This window comes from Aspergillus costaricaensis, assembly GCF_003184835.1.
Source record: "Aspergillus costaricaensis CBS 115574 unplaced genomic scaffold BO79scaffold_21, whole genome shotgun sequence".
Lineage (NCBI taxonomy): Eukaryota > Fungi > Ascomycota > Eurotiomycetes > Eurotiales > Aspergillaceae > Aspergillus > Aspergillus costaricensis.
The window spans coordinates 214,256-240,431 of record NW_020291821.1 but is presented as its reverse complement, the minus strand read 5'-3'; the positions used below and the strand labels follow the sequence as shown (position 1 = coordinate 240,431).

Below are 26,176 nucleotides of genomic sequence, written 5' to 3'. Positions count from 1 at the left end.
GATAAACTTGGCAAGATAGATCTTTGTGTATTGACGCGCGTGGACCTGGCTGTGAGGCTGTTACTCCAGTGGGATTCTTTTGACTTGACTAGGTACACAGTAGATGTCTACTTATCTTCTATAAAAAAGTAACTAATTGACCACTTAGTGGCTGGGGCGCAGGTGACGTAAAGGGAGGATGGGAGAAGCCCCTCGAGATCGGGCAGATTCTTGGTTTGTGGTTGGGTTTGGCCGCCCAGTGGGGTTGGCGGTTGAAGATCGATGATGTCGGCTTCTCTCTGCCTTGTTGTCCTGACAGGCGTTGGGATTAGTCTTAAAACTAGTGCATCTACCGACCTTCGTTTGCCGGATGGCCTGTTCTACAAATTCCCCACTGCGGACGCCATAATTTTGAAGATATATGCCGAGTTATGGTGTGGATGGACAGGCTAGAAGAGATGTTCGGCTCTGCAGCAGCTTAGGCACCGCATCGTCCACTGCTGCTTCGCTTGCCTCGGAGCTCTTTGCGCTTCCCCACTGACCGCGACCGTCGCAACCCCGCGAAAGCTCAAGCGACATGCCGGGCTTGCTGCGAAAGCTAGTCATCGTCGCCGCTGTCGATGGCTTGATTCTTCAATCTTCCGGCAATGGATTGAGACATTCTGGGAATAATGAGCCCAGCTCTCTCCGCATCGACTACAAGACCAACAAGGTCTCCTCGCTCCCCGCGCCGGCCTCGGACCTGGACGAGGACAGAGACTCTGGCTTAGAGGCTTATGGCCTGGTCGGTAAGCAGCCCGTTCCTTGTTTGGATATTAGTGTAGCTGTTCTCTGCGCCAGATATTCCATCTTGTGTTGGCTGTTTATATCCCATTTAGTTACAAAGATCCCCATAGCTAACGTCCAACGCGCTTCAAAGGGCTGCTATCCGTTGCGTCATATTCTTTCCTCATCTCTATCACTCAGCGGCAACAAGTGGCTCAGATACAGGGCAAGCCCATTTATGCTGTGACTAATGTCGCGGTAATCCCGACCTCGTCGCAAGCCGATGCGATTCGCGCGATCTCTCAGGCAAAGGAGAGCCTGTCTCACGGAGAAGGTGGGCCGGGAGAGACTGCCTCCGATGATAGTAGCACGATATCGGACACCGAGACTGAAGGCGGCGACACTGAAGTTGGCACGGTGCCAGCTTCCCCTGAGCAGGAAGTCACTCATTCCCGGGCTCGCAGTGTCGGCAGTATTGCTGAAGATGTGATTGGGAAGAGAGTGCGATTCGGACGTTTTGCTGCAAATTGGCTCTCAAGGAAAACTCTTGGTTTGCCCGGCCTGGGTACTGTAGGTCATAATACTGCAGAACCGCTCGTGGAAGATGACAAGGGGGAGCCTGAGACCATGTCCTCTGAGGTGAATGATGAACGTTCAAGCCCCGTTTCAGAGAGTCATGATGCAACGCCTAAAACACTTGGAGAGCCGTTTCCCTCCGATCCAACCGTGGAGTTGCTTCCGAAGTTGCTACGTTATACCAAGATGATCTTTTCTTCCCAGAATTTCTTCTTTGCATATGATTACGATCTCACCAGACAGTTCGGGACGCAGGAAGAGTCGTCTCTCAAAACTCATCTGCCGTCGCATAAGATCGTTGATGAACTGGTATTAGCCTTTCCTTTGTGACGGACAGTATGCACGTGCTAATCCATCATCTCCAGTACTTTTGGAACCGGCATCTGATGTCTCCCTTTATCGCAGTTGATGCCCACAACTATGTCCTTCCGTTGATGCAAGGTTTTGTTGGCCAGCGAGAGTTCACAGTTGAGGCTGCCGAGACTACGGCTGAGAATCAATCCTCAGACACGGAAAAGCCGGACGAGGAGCTCAAGGAAGGACGCATATTGGGTGAAAAACAAGAGGCAGAGGCTGTTCAAACCAGCGAGAAGAAGCGTGATTATCTACTCACCCTGATCTCGCGACGATCTGTTAAGCGCCCAGGTCTACGATACCTCCGTCGTGGTGTTGATGACTTTGGGAATACTGCCAACTTTGTGGAGACAGAGCAGATTCTCTCCGTCCCGAACTGGGATCCGTCCCATAATGCTTACTCGTACCTTCAAATACGTGGATCAATCCCACTGTACTTTTCGCAGTCACCATACGCTTTCAAGCCCGTCCCTGTGCTGCACCACTCTACCGAAACGAACCAGCTTGCCTTCGATAGACATTTTCGAAATCTCAGTCGAAGATACGGGAAGATCCAGGGAGTCTCCCTTATCGACAAGCAAGCCGGAGAGTTAAAGCTCGGAGAGCAATATGAGAAGTTTGCAAAGGCTTTGAATGAGTCAGGTGGTATAGATGGTGTGCCGCTTGCACTGGAGTGGTTTGACTTCCACCACGAGTGTCGCGGTATGAAATTCGAGAATGTGAGCCGCCTGGTGAAGCAATTGGAGGATACTTTGAGCGAATTTGGTGATACTGTTATCCGCAACGACACTGTCCTCCAGTCGCAAAAGGGTATTGTGCGCACGAATTGCATGGACTGTCTAGACCGCACTGGGGTCGCGCAATGCGCCTTTGGCCAATGGGCTCTAGAGCGTGAATTGAAGCGCGAGGGCATCAACATTGATCTTGGCCGTGATTCTTCTACTCGGTGGTTTAATACTCTATGGGCAGATAACGGGGATGCTATTTCAAAGCAATACTCCTCGACAGCTGCCCTGAAGGGCGACTACACAAGGACCCGGAAGCGGAATTATCGGGGAGCACTGAATGACTTTGGCCTGACACTCTCCCGTTATTACAATAACATTGTCAACGACTACTTCTCGCAGGCGTGCATTGACTATCTGCTGGGCAATGTCTCCACCCAGGCCTTCCAGGAATTCGCGGTAGAGATGCAGACTACGGACCCAGGAATCTCGGTTCAGAAGCTCAGGCAGAATGCGATCGACACCAGTTGCAAGATTGTTATTAGCGACCAGTCCGAAGAGTTCCTGGGCGGGTGGACAATGTTAACCCCCCGGCAGCCGAATACCTTGAGGACCATGCCATTCGAGGAGGCGGTGCTTCTACTCACAGACGCAGCTATCTACAGCTGTCGCTTCGACTGGAACGTCGACAAGGTGCTATCGTATGAACGCATTGACCTGCATTCCGTGACCCGGATCAACTATGGCACCTACATCACGTCAGTCTTGACCGAGGCCCAGGCCGACGAGCAGAACAACGTGGGGTTAGTGATTGAGTATCTTGCTGGCGATGAGAACGCGCTGCGGGTCAACACCCGCTCCCTCCAGAGCCAGGTTACCTCGCAAACCCTCGACAGCAATGCGCGCCCCAGCACCGAATGGAACATGTATGCGTGGTTCAAGGGGACCCCCCGCTCGACCACCCGACTCATCGCGTTCAAGGCGCTTCCGCAGAACTCGACGGGGGCGACAGTGAGACAGCCGGATTGGGTGCGCAGTATCTGCGAGGAGATCGAGCGGGCCATGAGAGCAGGCAAGACACGACATGATGATGACGACGGAACGCAGACTTCCATTATCGAGTCGTCAGACATTATATCGGTCGAAGAGGCAAAGAAGCGGACAGGATATTTGGAGCATTTGGTTTACGACATTAAGAAATTGGTGTGGGCGTAGACAGGGGGGTGGTAGAGGTTTCGGTCATTTCTTTCAATATATCAAGTGACTTTCTGCACAAGAGCATAGTAATAATGATGTCCATAACTTCCAGAAAGTAACCATCTATGGGTAATAAATGCATTCATTGTTGGAATACATACATACATCAGTACCAACAACTACCAACTACTTCATACTAGTCAACTTTCAGGGTTAAATAGATCACCGCTCCACTCTATGCACGCGATCAGGGCGGACGGAACTATTTTCTGAGATACGTACGTAAGTAAGCTAGCTCTGAAGGGATCCCTCGTGGGAGGTGTGCACGATGGGATCGGAGTTCTCTCTCTGACAGGTCATTTCTGGCATCATGAGCCGATCGGGTCTCATGATGCGTACTGCTGGAAGACTGGGGGGTGGGTGGGTGAGTGGGTGGGGGAATATGATAAGTTACCGATTTCGACGCTACTAGGATTCCGGGAGTGGTATCCATGCATGGAAAGTAGTAGGTAGGGGGGTAGGTATTCTTGGTGGTTCTGGGGAGATAGATTCGCCTTGGGGGAATAGATGCATGGTTGGTTCGGTATGGAGATAGGTTCTGACAGTCGGAGTAAACTGCAGAATTGTATCAAACATGAATACTGTTGTATTTCCTATAATTATTGGGGATAAAGGTGCGTATCTATCCAGTATGTCTGCTGCCCCTCGCTGGGCTGTGTCCAAAGGTAAAAGGTATGTATCAGAAGGTAACTGGGGGAAACAAAGTGTATCAGTCATAGTCGCCGGTTACCATACCGGGCAGTTGGTTGCCTTCCTCTGCCTGGCGGTGGCATGTTTAATACCGTTTCGCTGGTTACCGCGGCCACCAGACCTCTGAAAGATAGAGGGAGTCCCCCAGTGACGATACCAGTGATAAACATGAACATGTACATTCCTCTTCCATGGATGTATTCCTGCCCATCGCATCGTCCCAACTGGATGATCAGCTAGACTTCATCCCTCTGGCTGGGTACAGAGGCAGTGGACTAGAATACTAGGTGGCTTCATCTTTGCTTCAAACACATATAGCCTGAATCCTTTTTCCCTTCTTTATAACCAGCCAGCCAAAATTTTTCCTACGTAAGTAAGGTGCTTGGAAGTACTGCTACAACCCAAGGAAGTATCTCCGGGTGCACGGCCTCTTCCATGTAAAGAACCAGTGCCAGGAGGACCACTACTTAGTGCCACAACCACTCAGAACTTTGGTAGCATTTTGGTGGTGGTGGTTGCTAAGTAGGATTGTCTGTCTCCTTTGCCTCTCTGCTTCTGCTTCTGCCTCTGCCTCTCTCTCCCTCTCCCTCCCTCTCTCTCAGTCTTTCTCACTCACAGTCTCTCTCCGCCAGCCAGGGGAATTTTCTCTTGTCGTCACCGGACAGCCTTCTGGCTCCATTGCGACTACTTTGGTCCACTTGGGAATATTTTGTGCGCTTGAATTGCGCTTTTTCTACTGTGAACATCGGATTGTTCTTTTTTTTTTCTTTTTCCTTTTTTAAATTAGAATCCTTTGTTGATTCTATCAGATAATATCTTTTTTATAATTTATCTTATTTATTTTCCTTGTCTTCCAAATTTTTTTTTTCTCTCTTAGCCTTTCCGGGGAAGAAGGGGCTGGAGCCGCTTCCCACAAGTTCACGGCGGGGTTTCTTTGGGCTACACAACGTCCCCTTCCACTCTCGGTCTCTCCCTCTCTCTGCCTCTGTCTCTCTTCCTCTCCCTCGTCCTTCTACCCGCAATTGCTCCCCCCCTCCCTCTGCCTTCCACCTTTGCGACATCATGGAATGGCAACCGCAGGACGATCCATTGAGGCAGCTGGCTTGCTGCCTCAAGGATTCCCTTAATCCTTATGATCGCCCCCTCCAAAAACAGGCCGAACAGGTGTGTCCTTGCTGTCGCTTTTCTCCCCTCTCTTGCTCCGCTTCATTTCCCTACTTTGAGTTTTTTTTTATAATTCCCCTCCCCTCGACCACCTCAACAGAATAATGATTCTGGGAGCTTCGCGGTCGCTGCAAGAGCGCCTGCTCTACCCCCTCTTCTGTCTAGCTTTGTTCTAGGACCTATCTTTCGCTTCGAAATGTAAAAATTTGGCTGACCGAAGCTCTTCTCCGTCTTCTGTCGTCTGATAGATGCTAGTACAAGCAACCTCGTCGCCGGACTATGTCAACTACATCACCTACCTCTTCAGCACCCCGCAGGCTTCTCCGGTGCTGGGAATGGATAGCCAGACCTACGATATGGTCCGTTTCGCGGCTGCGATGAACCTGAAGACCAAAATTCACGTTGCCTACAACACGATCCCCCAACCCTGCTTGACCTATATCCGATCGGCCACCCTGCTCGGATTGCGCGACGAGAACCCGCACGTGCGGAAGTCGGCCGGAACAATCATCACAGAATTGGTGCAACAGGCGGGGCTATTAGCCTGGCCTGATGTGCTGCAGGAGCTGCTGACCCTCGTCGAAAATAGCTCCGGTGACATCCCGCCCATGGCGCAGGAGGCTGCCATGTCGGCTCTCTCCAAGGTGTGCGAAGATAATCGCAAGATCCTCGACCGTGACTACCAAGGACAATGCCCTCTCGACGTCATCATTCCCAAGTTGCTCGAATTTACCTCCAATCAGAGTTCCAAGGTCCGCTCAATGGCCCTCGGCACCATCCATGTCTTCCTCCCGCACAGACCCAAGGCCCTCATTGCTTCAATGGATCTGTTTTTGTCGCAATTGTTCCAGCTCGCCAATGATTCGAGTACCGATGTTCGTCGCACGGTTTGTCAGACTTTCGCGCAGCTCGTGGACTTCTCCCCCGAGAAGCTCATCCCCCACATGGAAGGATTGGTCAACTACATCATCATGCAACAGCACAACCAGGAGGATCCGGAGCTTGCGCTTGACGCCGCTGAGTTCTGGCTTGTCGCGGGCGAGCAGATCAAGCTCCAGCAGCCCTTGGCTCCCCATATGAGCAAGATCGTCCCGGTCTTGCTCCAGAGCATGGTTTATGACGAGGATGAAGCCATTCGGTTGACGGGTGAAGGAGATGATGCCGAGGATGAAGACCGCCAGGAAGACCTCAAGCCACAGTTCGCCAAGTCCAAGAGCGGCAAACTGGATATGTCCAAGTCTGGTCAAGCGAACGGAAACGCAGCTCCCGAGGAGGAAGACGATGACGATCTGAGTGAAGGCGAGATTGAGGATTCCGAATTTGGAGATGATCCCGAGGACGAATGGACGCTCAGAAAGTGCTCCGCCGCCGCGTTGGATGTCTTCTCGAACGTCTATCACGACCCGATCTTCGAGATCATCCTGCCCTACCTGAAGGAGACCCTCCGTCACGAGCAGTGGCCTCATCGCGAAGCTGCTGTCCTGACTCTTGGTGCTGTTGCAGATGGATGTATGGATGCTGTCACGCCTCATCTCCCCGAGCTCGTTCCTTATCTTATCTCCCTGCTCAACGACGCTCAACCTGTTGTGCGACAGATCACCTGCTGGTGCCTCGGTCGCTACTCCGAATGGGCGTCCCACTTGGGAGACCCGTCGGAGAGAGCGCGCTTCTTTGAGCCTATGATGGAGGGTATTCTGCGCAGGATGCTGGACGGCAACAAGAAGGTTCAAGAGGCGGCTGCCTCTGCTTTTGCAAGCTTGGAGGAGAAGTCGGACGCCAACTTGATCCCCTACTGCGAGCCCATCCTTCGACAGTTTGTGCAGTGCTTTGGAAGGTACAAGGACCGGAACATGTACATCTTGTATGACTGTGTTCAGACTTTGGCCGAGTGCGTCATGGGAGAGCTGGCGAAGCCTCAACTGGTTGATATCCTGATGCCTGCTCTCATTGATCGCTACAACAAGGTCTCGGATCAGTCTCGGGAGCTGTTCCCGCTCTTGGAGTGTCTCGGATATATTGCGGCAGCCTATGGCGACGCCTTTTCTCCCTTCGCCACTCCCCTCTTCCAGCGGTGCATCAAGATCATCTATGAGAACCTGCAGGAGTACATGGCGTCCGTCAACAACCAGGCCATTGATGAGCCTGACAAGGACTTCCTGGTGACGAGTCTGGACCTTCTGAGCGCGATCATCCAGGCGATCGATCCGCAGAAGAGCGGCGAGTTGGTCGCCAACTCCCAGCCCCGGTTCTTTGACCTGCTCTGCTTCTGTATGGAGGATCCGAACTATGAGGTCCGTCAGTCGTCGTATGCTCTGCTGGGTGACTGTGCGATCAACATCTTCCCTCAACTCGAATCTTTCATTCCTAACATTATGCCCACTTTGATCAAGCAACTGGATCTGGATCAGATCCGGGATGATGATCGTCACACTGGTTTCAGCGTTCTCAACAATGCCTGCTGGTCGTGCGGAGAGATCGCCGTTAACGAGAAAGCCGCGCTGTCTCCGTATATGGAGAAGCTGTACCAGGGGCTCTTCATCATCATTAACAACGAGGAGATCATCGACTCAGTGAACGAGAACGCCGCGATGGCCCTGGGCCGGCTTGGTATTTGCTGCTCTGATCAACTCGCAGCTCGTCTGAACGAATTCGCTGGAGTCTTCCTGAAGTCAATGAATAAGATCGAGTTCACCCGTGAGAAGGCATCCGCTTTCCTCGGATTCAACCAGGTGGTGATGAAGAACCCCGCAGCCATGGAGTCTTGCCTTGGGGACTACTTCCAGGCCATCGCTGCCTTCCCCACCAAATCGATGAACCAGGAGGACTACCGTGACATTCAGACCTCATTCCAGCAGGTTTGTAGCCTTTCCCCCCATATTATCCAATCTGTGTCACTGACTCGATGATGATGTAGGTGCTGCAGGGATATAAAAATATGATACCCAATTTCGATTCATTCCTGTCGCAACTTCCGGCCCATGTTGCTCAGAAGCTTCGTTCTGTATACCAGATTTAGATCTATATGTTTGTCATGTTAATGTTTCGTTTGAACGCAAAATTTCATGGCGAAAGGCGCATAAAAATGCATTTCCTTTTCCTTCTCCCACGCCGGCACCAGGCTCGGTGGTTGGCTTCTCCGGAATCATGGACCTTTCTCCGGGCGGAGGGAGTATGCACACCGTCTGATGATTAAGCCTTGATGTGGCGTGTTTGGAATCTGTTTCAATCGACTGTGCGTGGATCGCCGTGTCGGGGTCTGCATAGAGGGAGGGCTAATGGGCTGGCTGGACCGTGGGCAACCAAAATAAAAAAAGGGACAAACCGAAAGAGCAAAAAAAGCGGATGGACATGAAACCCTGGGATAGTATAGCTCGGGACTATATAACCAGGAAGAAGAAAAGGGCAAGAGGGGAAATGAACAATGAGACATGCCTATCGATCCTGTACCTTTTTTTATTCTTCATTTTTCTTTATGTTATTAGATAGACCAGTAGATTAGTATATTAGATAGCCTTTTGATGCACGCAGGGGATAGTCGGCCGACACGACACCCGCTGTGTGTTTCTCAACCGTTGGCGTTCTCTCTTTCCTTTTTTTACCCTGATGATGTGAAGTTTATTTTATCTGCAATTACGATGGAAGGGTGAGTGGGAGGGGGGGATATAGTCTATATATTCTATACGAATGATGTATATGAATTTAAGTTTGACATCATGATCGACAAACAGATGCGATTGACAAAGTGATGCATCAGCCAGCCAGCTAGCAAACTGCAAGTTCATTTCAGTTCTGGTCCGATCCACATGACAGTACTCATCAACAAAGAATAGTACTTAACTGAACCATGTCAGTACCATGAAGCACAAAATAGTATGTATGAAGTTATACATACACTATTCTTCATCCCAACAACCCTACCTATCCAATCCCCTTTAAATCACCTACATAGTACTAAATCACTAGCAATACTACTAGTGATAAATACTACGGAGTAGTCAATGCCTATCTCCGATCCTTCGGATCCGAACATCACCACCCTGGTCAATATTTATTTTCTTCCCTTTCCTTTTAATCCCTGCAAATCCCGGGCAAGCCAGCCAGGTAGGCATGCTAGCAGGGTACTTAGGGCACCCCTGGAGCCTTTAGCGTTGCAGCATACATAGCTACTAACTAATCACTACTAGTACCCCGGTCGGTTTGGGACAGGTCATTTCTAGCACAGCGCAGCACAGCGCAGCACACATATACACACTCTCTCACTTATGGGAAGTACAGGTAGGGAGGGTAGGGTCTGGGTAAGGCCTCCATCATCATCCATCATCATCATCATCATCGTCGTCATCAAGATAGTAATCATGAAGAAACGCATATCGGCATCTCCGATAGGATGGTTTGGTTCATGTCTATAGGATAGGATAGGATATGGTGGATGGATGTGTACGACATGACAGATATTTTAATCCTTGTTAATAGTTGGGGATGAGTATTGATTGATAATCCATTCTAAGCGATTACTTAGTCTGATTCTGGTGGGCTGTCTCTTAAGTACTAACTTACAGTAAGAAGTAAGCACTATGTATGGAGTAAGGAAGGAGGGTGGTAGGTGTGTTTGCTTACCTTGCTTGCCTTGCTTGCTCCATTTTGGGGGGATGATTCTTCTGTGGAAGGTTCCATGCAGGTGGTGAGCAGGGGATATTTCTTAGTTTTTCAAACTAGGCACTAGGTACTATAGTACTAGTGATTAGTAGTAGGGGGGGGTTGACATTAGATTGTTAGGCTAGAATAGGTGATTGAGGAGGATGGTTGGAGGATTTGTCACCGTTAAGTTAGTGAGGTAGGTAGTGAGATGGCATCATGGATGGCGGTATGGCGGCTTACTCTAGAATTGAATGATTGATTTGCCTCTCAACACAGTACTAATTATTTGTTGGAGTGGCATCAGCTACAGTCTACTACTTGTCTAGTATGGATTGATAAGACACAGGTAATCTATCATTCTCATCCATGTACGTACGTACGCCATCTTGGAGTTAGTAGGAGTCGTCAGAGTAATTGACTCAAGTATGACTCCTACCCAATCAGGGTATCTTCGGCGAAGGCGAAAATGTTTCGGCCGCTAAAAAACTACTTACTGCAGGTGGTGGTATTTTAGTTGAGCAGGTTTTTATCTTCTCTTTCGGAGATTGGCCATTTCGCCGAGACTCTATCTCTCTCACTGTTTACTGTGGTAGATATTGTGTACTCCGTACTTGGGTGGTCTGTCGGCTAATTCATCGTTGAATTGGATGGGGTTCCTAGACTTAGTCTTCAATTTAGTAAACCAAGTTCAATGAGGCTGTGTGGCCAACTTTTTGTTTTTGTTTTTGTTTTTGTTTCCCCCCCCCTGTGTACCCATTTCCGAGGCCGGCGCAGTGAAAATTACCTTCCATAGGCGCGCCCGACGGGCTGGATCCTGGGGCTGGAATTGATGGTGATACTGAGCGAGAGAATAAAATCATCACATCACTGGTGGATGATCGATCCTTCAGGCTGGCCACGAGGGAAACTGGACGAGTTATTGGGTTCTGACATGGTTGATCCTGGGCCGCGTGTGAAGTTGGGGGCTAGTTTTGAGTGTGGCAGTTATTTAGTAGCAGTTAGTTAGGTGGATAGGTTGGTCGCCTTGATTTCCTTTTTCTGCTCATTGCTGATGGATGATGGTGAGTGAACATCATCCCATCTTTTCTTTACTTTCTTTCTTTTTTAATCAGATGTGTATTATTCGATTTGTATTTTTTTTTTCTTAAAGTTGGCAGATCCCTATTCCGGGTTAGTGGGAAACACCTCTGGACTCCTCCCGCACTAACCAGATGCGGTTGTATCTGGCGAGATTGAAAACTGACTGAGAAGTGAGAAGAAAAAGAAGACGGCGGATCTGCCGAGCCCAGCGCCTGTCTGTGACTGGCCCACTTCTTCCCTGTTCTGGTCGCCATCCAAACTGATGCGGAGAATGGTTCTGCCTGCGTCATTGGCTGGTCGGGATCTGGGATCGGCTTGCTCCGACCGACAGTTGCCTGACTGGGTCTAACTGGCCGTGCTACCTGGGCTAGTCTTGAGTAACCTCGTTGACCCCGTGATCAAGGGTACTTTAGACTGATGGATCCAATCAATCAGTATCAAGCGACTACTCTTCGAGGTACTTACACAGTACACCGAGTACGGAGGAGGTATGGAGTATACTGTGTACTGACGGATGTTTACTCCTAGTTTGGTGCGGCAGTCGGTCGCGATCTATTATCTAATTCTATCTGTCCATCTCTATCTTGCTGGAGAGCTAGTTGAACTTGGGGAGCTGGGAACGTCGTCCCAACGAACCATGGACGCCTTCCTGAAGATCGCTTCAAATTTAATTCTGACGGCCGAGAAGGGTCCAGCTGCTCCTTCCCAGTCCGCTCTTGGTATTAATCTACGAGTAGTGTACTCACTAGCTAAGAAATAATCTACAAACAACAAACCTCATCCCCTTCGCTTCTCCCTCCGACAGGGATTGTACGTGCATCATCCCTACACTCCCCCCCCCCCTCCATCATCACATGGCATATGCTCGATTACTTCGGGATCTTGGGAACTCTGTCGCGATCTCCGGGACGAAAACGTGGCAATGAGGCTTTGTGCAACGATGCATGCAACCATCCAGCCCCCTTCCCTCACCCCCCTTCCCTCACCCCCCTTCCATTCTCATCCCTCCATGGCTGATGCAGGTCGAGCCCTTTTTCCGCTGTCAGGCGGGCTCTAGACTAGATTTTAGCTTAGTTGAGACCGACCCGAGAGAAGACCGACTATCAAGAGAAATTGACTGGTGGATTCTTTGCTGCTCCTCCCCCCAACAAGGTTTCGGCCTCAGACCTTTTCCCACTCCTTTTTTTTTTACAGTCTCAGCCTCCCCGTGACCGTGGACCCGGCCCGCAGCCCCGGATGGTTTGGCACCGTCAACCCTGGCTCTGCTTTTAGTCCTTTGGGTCATCTTCAGAGTTTCGATGGGTCCGGTGGATGACGGTGGTTGTGTGGTCGGACCAGATTGTTGGTCCCTCCCCACTAAACTGTGATTGTCCAAGCGTGGGCGAACTAAATAACGGAGTTCTTCTGGCCTCTGACCAGCTTTATCCATCAGCGCCCTCTCGAATCCTGGCTCCAATCAACACGCTAACAATGCTGGTCGTGGAGATTTCCCTTTAGCTTTATTCTAGTTTAACTTTACCCTTCAGACCGGTATCGCCGCCGTTCTTTGTTTTCTCTTTTCTGATCGTTGATTATTCTTCAAACGGAATTATTTTATTTATTTATTATTTTCCCAATTCTCTATCTTCTTTTTTATCTATTCCGCTCGACCGTTCCGTAACGGGCCAGATCACTTACTTACTACCACTAGACTAAATCACGACTAATCATCAATCGCTTGCAGTCCAGCCCTGCTAGAGTTTCCCGTCTGATGAAAGAAACGAAAAGAATAGAATGGCAAAAATCACCGAGAGTCTGGCTGGCCATGAGGTATGGCAGCTGACGCTGTTTCATCCGGTCGATTGGGAACCGACACTTGCAAAATCACATTGGCTTCCGTCCGTCGAGGCTGAAACCGTGTTACCTCCGTATCGTCTTATCCAGACTGTGCATGTGGACCAGGTCTGTCATACAGAAGACTTCGCCTGTGCATGGAGTGCGTTTAGAAGCAGACGATCTGTCCGCGTTACAGATATCTAACCCACTACGTACTAACATATCGGCTGAGGTAAGGCGCCATGCCACGTCCGTCCACTGCGCCTTCATCCTCGCGGTGGATCGCGCGTCTATCATAATCGACCGCCCGGTCTCTCCTGTAACTCCAGTCGCCCCACTTGATGCAATGGAAGGTCAGATTTTCTACGAAGAGAAGGCCTAAGCTACTAGGATCTTCTCGCGAGGCTCATCTTCCATGCCCCATGGAAGGTCCTGTCAGTCATTACGTGGGCAATCCCGGGTTGAAAATGCGCCTCGAACTGTCCATTACAACGTGTTATTTACACAGTATCTAGTAGAGGGAGAGGGCTGTTGCTTTACAGCCTCGATCCCAAACTTTAGTTCGGCCGGGACTAGACTAAACCTACCGAGCAGCGCCAGAACCCAAGACTAAGGATGATGGACGCCTTCCAGCAGGGCAAAGGTTGAGTCGGGGTCTTGGGGTCTTGGCCGGTGACTCGGGTTTGTCATCGCCTAAATGCCAACTGATGGGCCGAAGAAGGTATCTCTCTGCAGGTTTTCTGAAGGTTGTACTTATTGTCTACCCCCCCCTTGTCCCGCGGGTCGCATGCTGCATGGCTTGTCTGCACCGTTACACAGGGTCTTGCTCGGCAAAAGAGCAGGATGGCTGACTAGCAACCCCTGGGCACAGTCCCCTGCGCGGCCAATCACCGAAATGAACCCTGCAGATTGGAATTTCGTCTGCGCTTTGGTCGGCTGTCATGGCCAGATTCAGAGAGTCCTGCTGATGACGTCCTAAGTGTAAGTAAGTGTGCGCCCGTAAGGTATGGATAGGAGCGAGCGAGCTTGTGAAAGATCGCATCCTCCGCAGACGGTCCCATAGTCACTGCACATTGGCTCATTATCGATCCTTGGAACATGATGAAATTGTGACTATCTACGGAGCCCAACGCACTTGAATCATGGGTCTTCTCCGGTGCCTATTCAGATCAAGGTAATCGCGACAGGGTGGTGACCCGCTGCAGTTATCGAATACCCACCCTGGCAGGGGGAAATTATCTCCCAACAGCCATCAGAGGGCCACAGGGAATCTACTAGCGACCGGTGCCTCCACCCTAGCGCACATTAAGGTTGTGACCTGGCTGTGAAGAGTACTTTAGGTAATCTGTTATTTTGTTACTGCTGGTCACCCCTCCAGAGAGCGAACGGGGAGAAAGGAGGGGTTGTTGGGTCACCTTTTCAGGCACCATGAACGGTGCGCTCAGATCGCCCTGCAAGGCAAACCATTCGGTGTGTATATGTGTCAAGTGCAAGCGACGACTAGTTAAGTTGCTCAGTACTTTACCTGTCTTGGCGTCGGGGGCACACTTTGACGAAAGTTGACATCTCCACGAGAGGCTAAGTTAAGTAGCCAAGTACTTTGATGAATGCAGGAGGGGAGAAGAGCAGATGATGGGGGGTGAGAATGAATGACGAGCCAGGAAAAAGCAACAACGCCCCCTAATTGGTATGAATAAGGGGGATGGAATTTACGGGCTGCCCAATCAGCGATGCATCGCTTATGGCAGACGACTAACTAACTGCTAGTGACAACTGCCCGTCAAAACTCACAGACCCTGGTCATTTCTTGGTGTTTCCGATGAAGAGGGAGGAGGACCCTGGTCTTGTAGTCCGCATCATCAGCGGCATGGCGATTTGTCGAAGTTTAGACCCGAGCAAGTCAAGTGTCGTTCCGTTTATAATCGTGGCAGCGATCCCAGCACGGGCGGACGACTTAGCTTCAGTCCCTACTATAACGATCATCCTGTATGGCCCCAATGTGGTAGGATCTGTGGTCCATCGATCACCTTATTCGATGGTTCTCCGATTAGCATCCTTACCGGTACGTCAGCCAACGTGAACAGAGGAAAAGAAAAAAAGAAGGCGGCTGACACAGTTCGAGCGGGCCTGATTAGGCTTATTGCAGTCCCGCGGGGATGATCTGTTCGTCAGGTTAGGCAGAGGTAGCGAGAGGAAAAAGAAACCAAAAGAAGGGGACGGGCTACGTAGGTACCAAAGAGAAGCGCGGAGATGTAGGTACTAGACCAGGCCACAGTGATGTTGCCTACAGATTCTATTGCCCACTGATGATTCCATCTCCCAGAGTGGTCCTCCCGACGAAGAAAGCCTGACCGGCCCGCCGCCTTTGATCCAAGAAAAGTACAACTCTTAGTGGAAGGTACTTGCAGCCGATCTGAATGATGATAGACGGACCAACTCCGCAGCAAGTGACAGGCTGTCTGTCCAACCGTGTGCCATTTGTTTTTTATTTTATTTTTATTTCTATTTTTCTTTTATGGAAAGCACAGCCCAATGGTGAACCAACAATGTGATTTAAGCCCAGCCAAAAAGAGAGACAGTGTCTGTGTGTGTAAGTTCCTCCGGCCCAAGTCTAAATGGAGGAGGAACCATAGAACAAGCAGACGCCGCTGGCTTGGTATGGGGAAGCGCTCTCCACCAATATCAAGAATGGAAATCGGAAAGGTAGAGCGCTTCGGAACCACACCTGTATCCCGCCAGAGTTTGGGTGAGGATTCCGCAGACCCTGTCCAGACTATCTGGACTCTAGACGACCCCCGGGGTTGCTCTACCAACTAACCAATCTATGTTGTTCGTTTGCTCGTTCACTTCTCTGTCTGTGTTCCCGCTGCGCCCGAGCCTTGGTGAGTGAGTGAATGAGGGTGGGAAAAAGAGGGAAAGCATTCCTCTGACAGACCCTGACCGCCACCACCATCTCGGGGGCTAGAAGGGCTGTGGCATGATTCTGGGTTTGGGGCGTAGGGATGATATTATTTACTTTTTATTATCTTTATTTTTGGGGGTGGAAGAGGGAGGGATGGAGAGGGAGGGATGGAGAGGGAGGGAGAGGGAGGATGACATTGCTTCTTCTGATGAGGAAGGGCGTTTGAGTTTCTGGTTCCGTCGATTCGAAGGCAGTGGGTTGGCGATGAACTCCAGATTGTTGCGGCTTAGACCTGAGGATGAGGAGGGCCTCTTGCTCCTCGGAGGCTTGTGAATCCCGTCCCGCCCACTGGAAGGGAAAAAGTGGAGGGATCACCATGAAAGAGGGGAGATGCCAGTCCTCGACTACCACAGACAGGTCTTGAAACGGACAAGCCAGCAAGTTGGTAGTAGAGGGAACGGAACCAGACCGAATCTAGGCGGGATGGAGCGAGCGAGGATCGATCAGGAAATTCCCACACCGGCCGTCAGTTCATCACCGGCAGAGTCAGCAGTACACTAAGTAATTAACTAGTTACTCCATACTGCATTCTGCTCGGGCTACTAACTCAGGAGGGAGGGAATCTGGCGTGTTTCATTTGGACGGATGGCCCAAGCACTTCCACTGGCGGTGATGCTGCCATGTGGCCGCCCCGTGCCCTCGTCTTCATTGGCCCTGGGGTTATTCTAGCAGCCAATTAGCAGCCAGGATACCCATCTCAAAACAGAATGTGGATCCCAGCTGCCTCGCCTGCGCTAAGCCTGTCTCGGCAGAAGAGGCTCAAGTCGTGCCAATGGAGAAATTCCCAGCGCGAATAATCCGGAAAACAGTAATCTCAGCGAGCCTGACATCCTTCTGCTGCTGCTGCTGCTGCTGCTGCTGCCGCTGCCACTATTCACGATGATTTTGGTGGTCGGTTCTTCACTTGGCCAGATGAAATCATCACTTCTCACAATCTCACTCACAATCTTCTCTCTTACCCGAGTCATTCAGACCATCAACACACCCCCCCCCTGCCTGCAGCCATGGTCCGATCCTCCTGCTCCTCCCAACTTACCCTTCCCCCATGTCGGGGCTAGGCTCACTCGACGGATTTCATTACCCCCCCACCACCATCATCATCATGCTTTTTTCTTTTCCCTGGCTTGCTCAGTTTCTCTGAGCATCCAGATCGGCCATCGTGGTGGCAGTATTTTCTTTTTCTCTCCTTTTCCGGCACTGCTCCGTTCATGACTGGCTGTGAGGACTGTCTGGAGATCAGCATCTGACCGGTCGTACCGTGGCGCTCAACATCTTGGCTTTCGCTAACCCCAGAGATTCCACCCTGACTGATTGTCTGGGTTGTGTTTTAATGATTATTATTATTATTATTTTCGAAAATATATTATAGTGGTTTTATTTTATTTTTTGATTATTATTTTTTTCTCGTTTGATGTCTAGGTTTCTTGGCTTTCTTCTCCTCCCCTAAGGTAAGTATTTTAGTATGATTTCCTCTTTTTGGCATTATTTATTATTTTCTTCTCTTTTCTCGTCCCCTGAAATGCAAACGATTTCGTTACTTATTCTAGTTACTTAAGTAGTATTTTCTTTTTTCTAGTTTCTTGTCTTTTCTCATTCTCTTTTATAAATATAATTTATTTACACTTTCTTCCCTATAATTCCTTATTCTGGTTTCATTCTCTTTCTTAAATTACCAAATCCACCATCGCGGTCCCTGGACCCGCAGCTGAAGGAGGGAAAATTGTGGCTGCAGCTTCCTCTCGTCCTTTACCGGCCGGTTGGTCCTGACCTGTTGATTGTTCCCCAATCCTCCGCCTTCTTCTTATACTACTTAATACCTGCTAGTATTGCTGCTACTGCTGGTCTTCCCTCCCAGTCCCCGCCTGACGACCTTGCCTCTTTTTGTCTTTCTACTTTTTCTTCCTTCGCCTCTATACTCCTTTTGGCTTGACGCAGGGACATCAGAGAGAAAAGAAAAGAAAAAGGAAAAGCAAAATAAAAAAGAATTTCTTTTACTTTACTGACTTGCCCTCCACCGTTTTCTCGTATTCCCCACGTGTGTATCTCTGCTGCTCTTCACTGGGGCTGCGGCTCGAGGTTATTTTTGGACGCCGCATTTACTGAGCCAACCGTGGGCTGTAATTTCTGGCCTCCGATCAGATTGGGTTTATCATCTTCTGCTCTTACTTCTTATAATATCCCGGCCTGGCCCATCTCCGCATCTGGTCTCTCCCCTCCCACCCCATCTTTCTTCCTGTCAACTGTCACTATTCCTATTACTGCTTCTCCTCCTTGCCTGAGACAGTCACTGTGCTCAAGCTTTGACTCTACTGTGATTGTTTCATCGCTTCGTCTTTGACCCCACCGCAACTCTCTCTGTTCTCTCCCTCGATCCCACCGTCTCGTTAGCCTTCATCGTCGCCATGGCTGGTCCCGGTGGTGGCCCTCCTCGCAAGAGCCACACCAAGTCTCGCTTCGGCTGCAAGACATGCAAGCGGCGGCACATCCGCTGTGACGAAACTTTCCCACAATGGTATGTTTATCTGTTGTTTGCTTGCCTTCTGCAGACTGCAGCTGCGTGGAATCGTTGCTGACCATCACAGCCGGAACTGCACTAAGCACAACTGTCGCTGCGACTACATGGATGTTGCCACGGTCCACGACGACGCATCTTCTATGCGCAACGTACCCGACCTGCTCATGTCCGCCGAAATCGAAATGGAGATCAAAAACTGGCAGTTCACCGGCGTGGCTCCGTTTGCTGAGCTGCTGCAGTTCCCGCGTACCTGCTGGACGAAGCTCTCGCTGACTGATCTGCGCCTGATTCATCACATTGTTGGTCTGTCTATTGATCTCCAGCGACGTGGTCTCGCTAGCTGCACCATTTGGGCGCAGAAGATGCCTACGTAAGTGCGGCCTGATGAGCAAATATGGTGGCAGATTTACTGATGTTTGTATAGGTTTCTTGCTATTGCCATTTCTAACGACTTTGTCATGAGCGCCATCCTCACCATGTCCGCCTCCCACCTCGCCTGGATCACCCGCAACCAGGAGACGAAACAACTTGCCTACCACCACCGCGGTGTTGCTATCCAGGGCCTACATAATGCCCTGGGGGCGTTTTCGAAGGACAACTGCGATGCAGTTCTGGCTGCCTCGATTATTTTGTCGTGGCATGCGTCGGAGTGGCAGAGCTGGGCGTCTTTGCAGCAGGGTCTTACGACGGTAAGCATCTTTATTTTGTACGCCGATGGCGAGACTGACCCGAAGCAGGTACTGGGTTCCATGCATCCGATGTGGAAGCAGGAGTCCGAGTTGGCTATGTTCTTGGAAAATCAGCGGTACCTGGGGTGCACCAACACTCCCGTCATGTCGGGCTACCAGTTCCAAGACGAGGATTTGGCCAGCCTCGACCAAACCGTCGTGGCACTCCAGGCCCTGCAGAAGCGGGTTGCACATAACCATGAGCATTACCGCCGCATCGGGGAACTCCTGGAGTTTGTAAGACACTTCCAACGAGACCTCCTGTCCCAAACCCCCGAACAGGCTTTTGAGCGCATGCAGCCGCTACGGAGGTGGCTGTTCTGGCTTCCGCCTGCCATGCTGCGACCTGAAGATGCCGACATTGGCTCGCTAGCCATTTTGGCCCAGTTCTTCGGAGTTGGAGTGGTCCTCGACAGCCTCTTTCCCGACTTGGGCGGTGCGTACCTGGGCCCGCTCTCCATCGGTCCGATCGAAGAAATATACCGCATGGTAGTTGCTCGGAGCACAGCCGATCCTTTCCACCCCGATGCACACCTCGCATTATCTGCCATGGACCTTCCTCGGCATATTGTCGCCAAGTACAAAAGCCGGCTTCAATGGTCTCCGCGCACCTCCCTTGACCACTACTCTCCTGCACCTCCCAGTCCGTATCACAGCATCCACGATTACCGCCTCGCTTCGTCCTCTCCGTCTTCCGCCTCCGCCACGTACGCCCCTTACACCCCGCCTCTGCAGTCCCCTCCCGAAGTGACCATCGCCAGCCCCCCGTTTGACGTCAGCGGAGCCTATGTGACGGCACCGGCGTCGCAGGCATTGTATCCGAGTTCCCCACGGCTGCTCTCGGACCCTCGTGACGATCTCTCGGATTACAGCCACGCGGGATCTCTGCAGCACTCCCCTGCGTTTCCGCCCCCATATCTTGGCGACGCGGTGTGCGGGGGACTGCCACGGGTGAACAATGGCGGGCTGGGGCTAAACATGCAGCTGTACGAAGAAACTCCGGTGATGGTTGGGGGGTACAACACAGCACCCGAGAGGGGATGGCACTAGGAGAACGTTGGAGTGATTTCGATTCTTTTCCTATGTTTTAATTTTATCATCATTAGCTACGGAGCGGATACGGAAAACGGCATAAAGCGGGATCAGATGATCTGGGATAGGACCGCCAGGGTGTTTTGGGTTGGTTTTTCTTTTTCTTTTGTCTTGGATTTTTACTTGGGATGGGCGAAATAGAGGGATGGGATTGGAAACTGAAGCTGCCTGCTTGGCTGGTTGGTTGCTTATTTTCGTACGCTAGCGATATGAGTGATTATTTTGATCTGCATGCATGGATGACTGACTGAACTGTTTGGTTGGTTGATTTGATTTGATACTTGTTTCTCATGATACGCTCAAGTGCGTGGGATGATGTTCCTAATGTGATGTGACGAATAACCGATAAGGTATATACCCAAACTAATGATGAACTACTCTCGAGATCGACTCGACTCTGCAATGCCAAGAAAGAAATAATAATAGTTGTAGATGAAACAACGACAGTTTCACCACTTATCTAAGCGACAGATCGTATGCATGATCACCGTGCCCGATGTCCTAGTAGGAACCGAGTATGTTGAGTAAGGATGGTTAGTACTTAGTATCTTTCTAATCAAAGTAACATCCCACCCACCTAACTTAGTACTCCCTGTTTCATCCCACCGATCCATACCAGCTGAACTAACCCTTATATAGGCTAGTGGAATAATTATGTATATAGTCCTCCAATTAATATACAAGGATTATCATCTTACCCCCCCCTGTAGATACTAGTTTATACTCCCTAATGATGAAGAAAGATTATCGAGGACGGAGCGAGTGAGTAAGTGATCTACACGGCCCCCATGTAACACGTGTTTCTGGTGCTTTCTAGCGCTGGGACTAAGCATGGGAGGGGGTACAGGAAACCTAACTAACCCCCATGCTAGTAGTATTTACTTACTTACTTGTTTACTTTAGTTAGTCTGGATTAGGAAGGTAAGAATTGTTTTAGATTGGTTGGGATGAGTAGGATGAGGATGAGTGCATGACCAGGATGGGGATGTCTGTGCAATTTACTTGGCGAAAGTCATTTTAGTGATTACTTACTAGATACTAACTTAGTATGGCTGTGGTGGTGGTGTGATGTGACTAGTAGGATTGAAATCCAACAGGGTTTCAGCTGAAACCAACAGTTACTATTTATTAATCTATATTATAGTGGTGGTGGTGATTAACACTCCCACGTTTTCTTCTCCGTCTTCCGTCTTCCGTGATTTTTAGTCGGGTTACTACTAGTTAGGCTGTCAGCTAGACTAGCTAGTTCGGTATTACTAGGTGGTAATGTGGTTACTTGGCCACGTGTGTCTTAGTCTAGTTCTAGTCTATCCCGTTCTTCTAGTCAACTAGCCTAGTCTACTTGTATCTCGGCTAGTTAGTTGTGAGGTGCTCGCTTATGACGTCGACGTTTGGTTCTCTTAGTCAGTCAATCTTGGTGATTTGCTTATCTGCTTGGCGGGTTTGTCTCTTGTCTTAGAAGTAATCTGCTATTACTGAGTGGAGCTGAGTAGTATCTGGTAGTGTCTTTAATGAGGAGCTAGACTGCTAGTACTATGGCTGTGGCCTCGGGGTATTTCCGGATCGTAGGCGGGTTAGTCAATTAGTTACTGAGTAAGTCGTTGCTAGGGTTTTTTTGTGCTAGTGGGTGGTGCTGATTCAGGTGTTGTAGTTATGTGTGGTCTGTGTGTAAATGAGTCATCGCTGAATTACTTGTGGTGTTTAGGTCAGGTAGGATGTTTTGTTGGGGGTTGACTATGTCTGAATGGATGGTGATTTAGGCCTACACTGCAAGGCTGTGGATGTTGTATGTCGTGATCAGTCATGTAGGTGAGGCTTTGCTGTCGCGCTTTGATACGCGTTTCGTTCTGCTTAGCTAGTGATCAAGACTTGTTGGTTCCCGGTCCTTTTCCTGAGTCATGACAGCGGAAGGAGTAGGCTGTGCTGTACTGTGCTGTGTTGGACATCTGAAACGACGTCAAAGCTTTAGATGAGGGGTACTGCGGGATTATCTATCCTTCTGCTATGGCAATCTGATATCATATTGGGCGATGAAATCCTTCCGTAGCTAGTGAAAAGTGACACACACTAGTCTAGGCAGTTCCTAGCAATGTTGGAAATCCATTCAGATATCTGCAAATACAACACTGGTGCCTGGTCGATCATTCCTGCACTGGCTGATCGTGTTGCTCGTCGAAAATGTCGAAGCCAATGTGGTGTTTTGGATCGAGGTAGCGGACTTCTCCTCTCTTTTTTGATATATTGGATATTGCTGCCATGTCTTCCTTTCGTAACTGTTTCAGGTCGAGGTTCTCTACCATTCTCTTCTCCTGGACGGTCTTGGGAATTACTGATATGTTTTGTTGGACGATCCAGGATAGTATGGTTTGGACTGGCGAAGGCCCATTCTCTGCCGCTATTTCGGGCTACCTTGTAGATATTAGTCTCCGTAATTGTCACAGACATCTTAGGGGGACCTACTTCTGGATCGCTCAACGGATTTGGCCGGTCTGCGTTAGGATTGACTGCGGCTACTGGCTTGCCGCCGAGTGGCTGGTGAGCCACTACGTGGATGCCATTGATCTTGCAGAAGTTTACAAGCTCGACTTGGGGTAAATACCTAGCGGACCTTAGGTCAGTCTAGAAGCACACAAAGGACAACTCGAGTACTTGCGGGTGAAGTTCAATCTGATTGACTGCAGGATATATTTTAAGTGACTCGAGAAGTCTCTTGAGCTTTAGGATGTTGAAGTTGGAGACACCTAATCATCATGAGTGTCTGCATACCATGTCGGGAAGTGCAGGCCTACCAATCATTCTTGCTTTCCCTTATCGACTAGTATCTTCATGGCTATCCAGGTCGATGGATAGTCTCTCGATATTTCATAGTCAATAATTGGCTATCGTTTGGGAATCTCAATGTACCGTAGTAGGATAAGGGATTATTCAAGGGTATTTGTCTACCTTTTCATTAAAATGACAGGTTGTGTTGTTATCCAGTCAAGAAGTGTATGCGTGGGGGATTTGATAGCTATTAGTGGTGATAAGGCGGAGGAGGAATCTTTGCCATACAATGCATCAAGTAGAGGTCGACTATCCACAAAGACGGTCAGTATTATCTCTTGGAGTAATATACAGCTATCATAAACAAACCATAGTCCAGTTGCAGCCTCTCCAAGCTGAGGTCGAGGGCTCTCTCGACGTCGGAAACATGGTGCCATGTCTAAGCTTTGAACAAAGAGTCAGTTCCCCGGTTGTAGCCATAAGCGCAGGTGCTTACAGCTTAGTGGTAACAATGATCTCCTCCAGAGATAACTCGCTCTCCTTATGACCTCGCCAACCTCCATCTCATTTCTATAAGCAGTAGCGGTGTCCTATGTGTCTGTAGCCGAAGCGCAGTGCTTGTAGAACACCCTGCTTTACGTTTCCGTTGCTATCATCACTTTGGAAGGTGCCGAAGCCGACAGCTGGGAATGCAAATGTCAGAGATGAAAAGGGATGCGGGTGGCATAATCTTTGAATATGCTGAGAGGGAAGGAGAATGACAAAGAAACAAATTCAAGGATGCAGGAAGTACCCCGCCCAAGTACCCCATCCACCAACAGGGGTGCTGCTAATCTCCACTCCGTGGGCGCTTATCCTTTCGACTTAAATGTCTGCTTATCTGTAGTACTATACTAATCAGGTGCATGGCATAAGTGAAGCTATATTCGTCGAGCATATTTATTCTAATGAACAAGCAAAGTTCCGCGCATTGTTCCGATACCTACAAGAAGCCCAGGGAAACATAGAACAAACGTTATGATAAGACTGAGCTATTGCGGACAAAAAAGATATAAATGCCTAAGTTGATGGAAGGTGCAGATGTTCGCAACCAAACTATGATAACTGGCCTAAGACACCTTAGATGCTGTCACAGAGCATCCTGGCATACTCCTCGTAGCCTCCCGGGTACTTTGCAACCAAATGTCTCATTTCTTCAATTACCCTGGTGGATGATTAGCAACCTAGGGCCCAATTAAGGTTGAACTCGACTTACGAGTTTCGAAAGCTAGTATCCTCGGGGAAGAGGGCCGCGGCTTGTAAATTAAAGCGCCTGTTCCGAATAAGAACTCTTTCATAAAAATATGATGGTTGGTTCTTACATTGAATACAGTGCAATCCGGCCATCGTAGTCTTTTGTTGGGGCAGTCTTTGGAATAATTGAATGATAGGCATCAAAGAAGCTTCTGTCAAACCCATTTCGCTCAGGACGCCAATTGCCCAATTCGTCTGCAGGAACACGTTAGTGAAACTCAAAACTAGACTTACAAATAGCACATACACTCATTGTGTGCATAAAAGCTCGCAGGATCATATATCAGCGCCCGCCCTGTGGCTGAATCGACTGCGACATTTCCGCACCACAGGTCTCCATGGACGAGGGATGGCTTGATGGACCGGCCTCCTGTTTCCATTGGCCTTAACAAGCGGGGGATCACTTTGTCAATCATAGCAGTGTCTAGGCCTTCCAGCTCAGGCCACGGCCCACCACGTTCTATGTTCATATTTACCATATGCCTAAATCCGATCGTGAAAAATTCCTCCCACGTGTCAGTGTAGCCATTCTCCTGAGGCAGGTCGCCGTTGTATGTCACAAGGTGAAACCCGAATTTGCCGCTTGGCGAATCGCTCTTCGAATGGAGAAAGGCGATATTCTGGCAAAACTCTGCTGGTTTAGGAGCACGTTCCGCAAATTTGTAAAAAAGACAGAGATAATAATGTGCTCCTGAAAGAGCTTTGAAGGATCCCCATTTGATTGGCCTGGGAGTAAAGCTTCCGACGATGTCGTGGATCGCCAAAGTAGACTCGAATTCTCCTTTGAGGGCTTCTCTGCCATGACCACCGAGTGATATCTGTCAAGAGACTGTTTAGTAGAGCATGGAACGCGGGATGTCCTCCAAAGTGTGTAAGCCTCGGAGGAAGAGTTACCTTCATGAAATAGCTATCTGTTTGTTCCTGAGCCTCGACATCAATCCGATATCTCTGAGCCCAGGCCGAAGAACCAAGGCTAACGACTTTCAACGGTCGACGGAACAACGCAAGTTCTGTTACTACTTGTTATCCTTCAAACTTAGGGTGCAGATACGTAGCCAGAATTTTCATACCCGATAAAACAGCATGGTCAATGGCCATTTTCGTAGGAATGCCGTCCTCCACATTTACTGGAGAGACAGGTAAAGAGATTGGTTGACAATCGGACTGCGACATGATGGCTGTAAATTTGATAATGAGCCTGTATAAGGCCGATGTAATCGATGCGCAATGTCATTGAATTGGGGCTGTCATAACCATTGGAGGCAAAGGGATGAAGTACCCCGCTGTGGTTGCCGTGTTCAACGAGCAGGGGTGTGATGGTGCCAATCTCCACCGGGGAGCCACTTGCTTAGCCCCTACAAAGTCTCTCCCAAAGGATTTGATTTCAATACACCCATGACTGGGATCGAAAAGATAACGTGGTGACATAGAATTACCTATTAAAGAACCACACTGACATCATTGCAATACCATAACGTTGGATCGCCCCCGTCAGGGAGAAGAAAGTATGGATATCTGCAAAGCAACATAATGACAGCTGGTTATGTCAACAGTACACAAAATGTCTGCGGAATGCTTTCCCACGGCCTCCTTCCTTACTACTCGGTTGACATCAATCATTCAGACTGGCTTGACAGAAATCAATAACACTTGAGGCTGGCAAAGAGTCGATCTACGAATCATACACTGCGCAGTGTGTCGCGCTGCATCCTATAGCCGCTCAGCCTGCATGAGTGCGATAGCACGGCGGGCAGCGCTTAACCGAGACATTCGACTGGCT

The 26,176-nt window shown here is 49.6% G+C and overlaps 6 protein-coding genes across 6 annotated transcripts; 3 read left to right on the top strand and 3 right to left on the bottom strand.

The window, feature by feature from the left end:
• The first annotated feature begins 420 nt into the window (after window positions 1-420).
• BO79DRAFT_175625 (SacI domain protein) lies at window positions 421-3,637 on the top strand. Its single transcript, XM_025679813.1, has 3 exons — window positions 421-767; window positions 899-1,629; window positions 1,686-3,637. The coding sequence occupies exons 1-3, from the start codon at window positions 557-559 to the stop codon at window positions 3,612-3,614; spliced, it is 2,871 nt and encodes a 956-aa protein (XP_025538191.1). The 5' UTR covers window positions 421-556; the 3' UTR covers window positions 3,615-3,637.
• Window positions 3,638-5,268: 1,631 nt separating this feature from the next.
• Window positions 5,269-8,589, top strand: BO79DRAFT_30151 (putative importin beta-2 subunit). The gene is made up of 3 exons (XM_025689040.1): window positions 5,269-5,510; window positions 5,759-8,365; window positions 8,425-8,589. The coding sequence occupies exons 1-3, from the start codon at window positions 5,409-5,411 to the stop codon at window positions 8,524-8,526; spliced, it is 2,811 nt and encodes a 936-aa protein (XP_025538190.1). The 5' UTR covers window positions 5,269-5,408; the 3' UTR covers window positions 8,527-8,589.
• Window positions 8,590-9,035, bottom strand: BO79DRAFT_30152 (uncharacterized protein). Its single transcript, XM_025689041.1, has one exon. It carries the CDS (start codon window positions 8,938-8,940, stop codon window positions 8,653-8,655), a length of 288 nt encoding a protein of 95 aa, XP_025538189.1. The 5' UTR covers window positions 8,941-9,035; the 3' UTR covers window positions 8,590-8,652.
• Window positions 9,036-18,211: 9,176 nt separating this feature from the next.
• BO79DRAFT_175617 (putative C6 transcription factor RosA-like) lies at window positions 18,212-20,725 on the top strand. The gene is made up of 4 exons (XM_025679812.1): window positions 18,212-18,517; window positions 18,588-18,890; window positions 18,945-19,209; window positions 19,258-20,725. Exons 1-4 carry the CDS (start codon window positions 18,408-18,410, stop codon window positions 20,296-20,298), a joined length of 1,719 nt encoding a protein of 572 aa, XP_025538188.1. The 5' UTR covers window positions 18,212-18,407; the 3' UTR covers window positions 20,299-20,725.
• Window positions 20,726-22,481: 1,756 nt separating this feature from the next.
• On the bottom strand, window positions 22,482-23,085 carry BO79DRAFT_150921 (Aldo/keto reductase; the record flags this gene model as incomplete). The annotated part of the gene is made up of 3 exons (XM_025678635.1): window positions 22,482-22,745; window positions 22,846-22,939; window positions 22,982-23,085. Coding segments are annotated over 3 exons (462 nt in total), but the record flags the coding sequence as incomplete, so codon positions are not given.
• A 1,077-nt stretch (window positions 23,086-24,162) lies between these two features.
• BO79DRAFT_197350 (uncharacterized protein) lies at window positions 24,163-25,635 on the bottom strand. Its single transcript, XM_025681262.1, has 6 exons — window positions 25,467-25,635; window positions 25,291-25,406; window positions 24,644-25,214; window positions 24,465-24,591; window positions 24,359-24,415; window positions 24,163-24,307 (listed from the first exon to the last, which is right to left on the bottom strand). Exons 1-6 carry the CDS (start codon window positions 25,567-25,569, stop codon window positions 24,223-24,225), a joined length of 1,059 nt encoding a protein of 352 aa, XP_025538186.1. The 5' UTR covers window positions 25,570-25,635; the 3' UTR covers window positions 24,163-24,222.
• Between the last annotated feature and the right edge of the window lie 541 nt (window positions 25,636-26,176).

Coding starts and splice junctions, on each gene's coding strand:
- BO79DRAFT_175625 (XM_025679813.1), top strand. CDS start 557: ATGCCGGGCTTGCTGCGAAAGCTAGTCATCGTCGCCGCTGTCGATGGC. Junction 768..898: donor AGAGGCTTATGGCCTGGTCG/GTAAGCAGCCCG, acceptor CGCGCTTCAAAG/GGCTGCTATCCGTTGCGTCA. Junction 1,630..1,685: donor ATAAGATCGTTGATGAACTG/GTATTAGCCTTT, acceptor CATCATCTCCAG/TACTTTTGGAACCGGCATCT.
- BO79DRAFT_30151 (XM_025689040.1), top strand. CDS start 5,409: ATGGAATGGCAACCGCAGGACGATCCATTGAGGCAGCTGGCTTGCTGC. Junction 5,511..5,758: donor TCCAAAAACAGGCCGAACAG/GTGTGTCCTTGC, acceptor GTCGTCTGATAG/ATGCTAGTACAAGCAACCTC. Junction 8,366..8,424: donor TTCAGACCTCATTCCAGCAG/GTTTGTAGCCTT, acceptor ATGATGATGTAG/GTGCTGCAGGGATATAAAAA.
- BO79DRAFT_30152 (XM_025689041.1), bottom strand. CDS start 8,940: ATGTCTCATTGTTCATTTCCCCTCTTGCCCTTTTCTTCTTCCTGGTTA.
- BO79DRAFT_175617 (XM_025679812.1), top strand. CDS start 18,408: ATGGCTGGTCCCGGTGGTGGCCCTCCTCGCAAGAGCCACACCAAGTCT. Junction 18,518..18,587: donor GACGAAACTTTCCCACAATG/GTATGTTTATCT, acceptor TGACCATCACAG/CCGGAACTGCACTAAGCACA. Junction 19,210..19,257: donor TGCAGCAGGGTCTTACGACG/GTAAGCATCTTT, acceptor GACCCGAAGCAG/GTACTGGGTTCCATGCATCC.
- BO79DRAFT_197350 (XM_025681262.1), bottom strand. CDS start 25,569: ATGTCGCAGTCCGATTGTCAACCAATCTCTTTACCTGTCTCTCCAGTA. Junction 25,407..25,466: donor TGACCATGCTGTTTTATCGG/GTATGAAAATTC, acceptor AAGTAGTAACAG/AACTTGCGTTGTTCCGTCGA. Junction 25,215..25,290: donor CAGATAGCTATTTCATGAAG/GTAACTCTTCCT, acceptor GTCTCTTGACAG/ATATCACTCGGTGGTCATGG.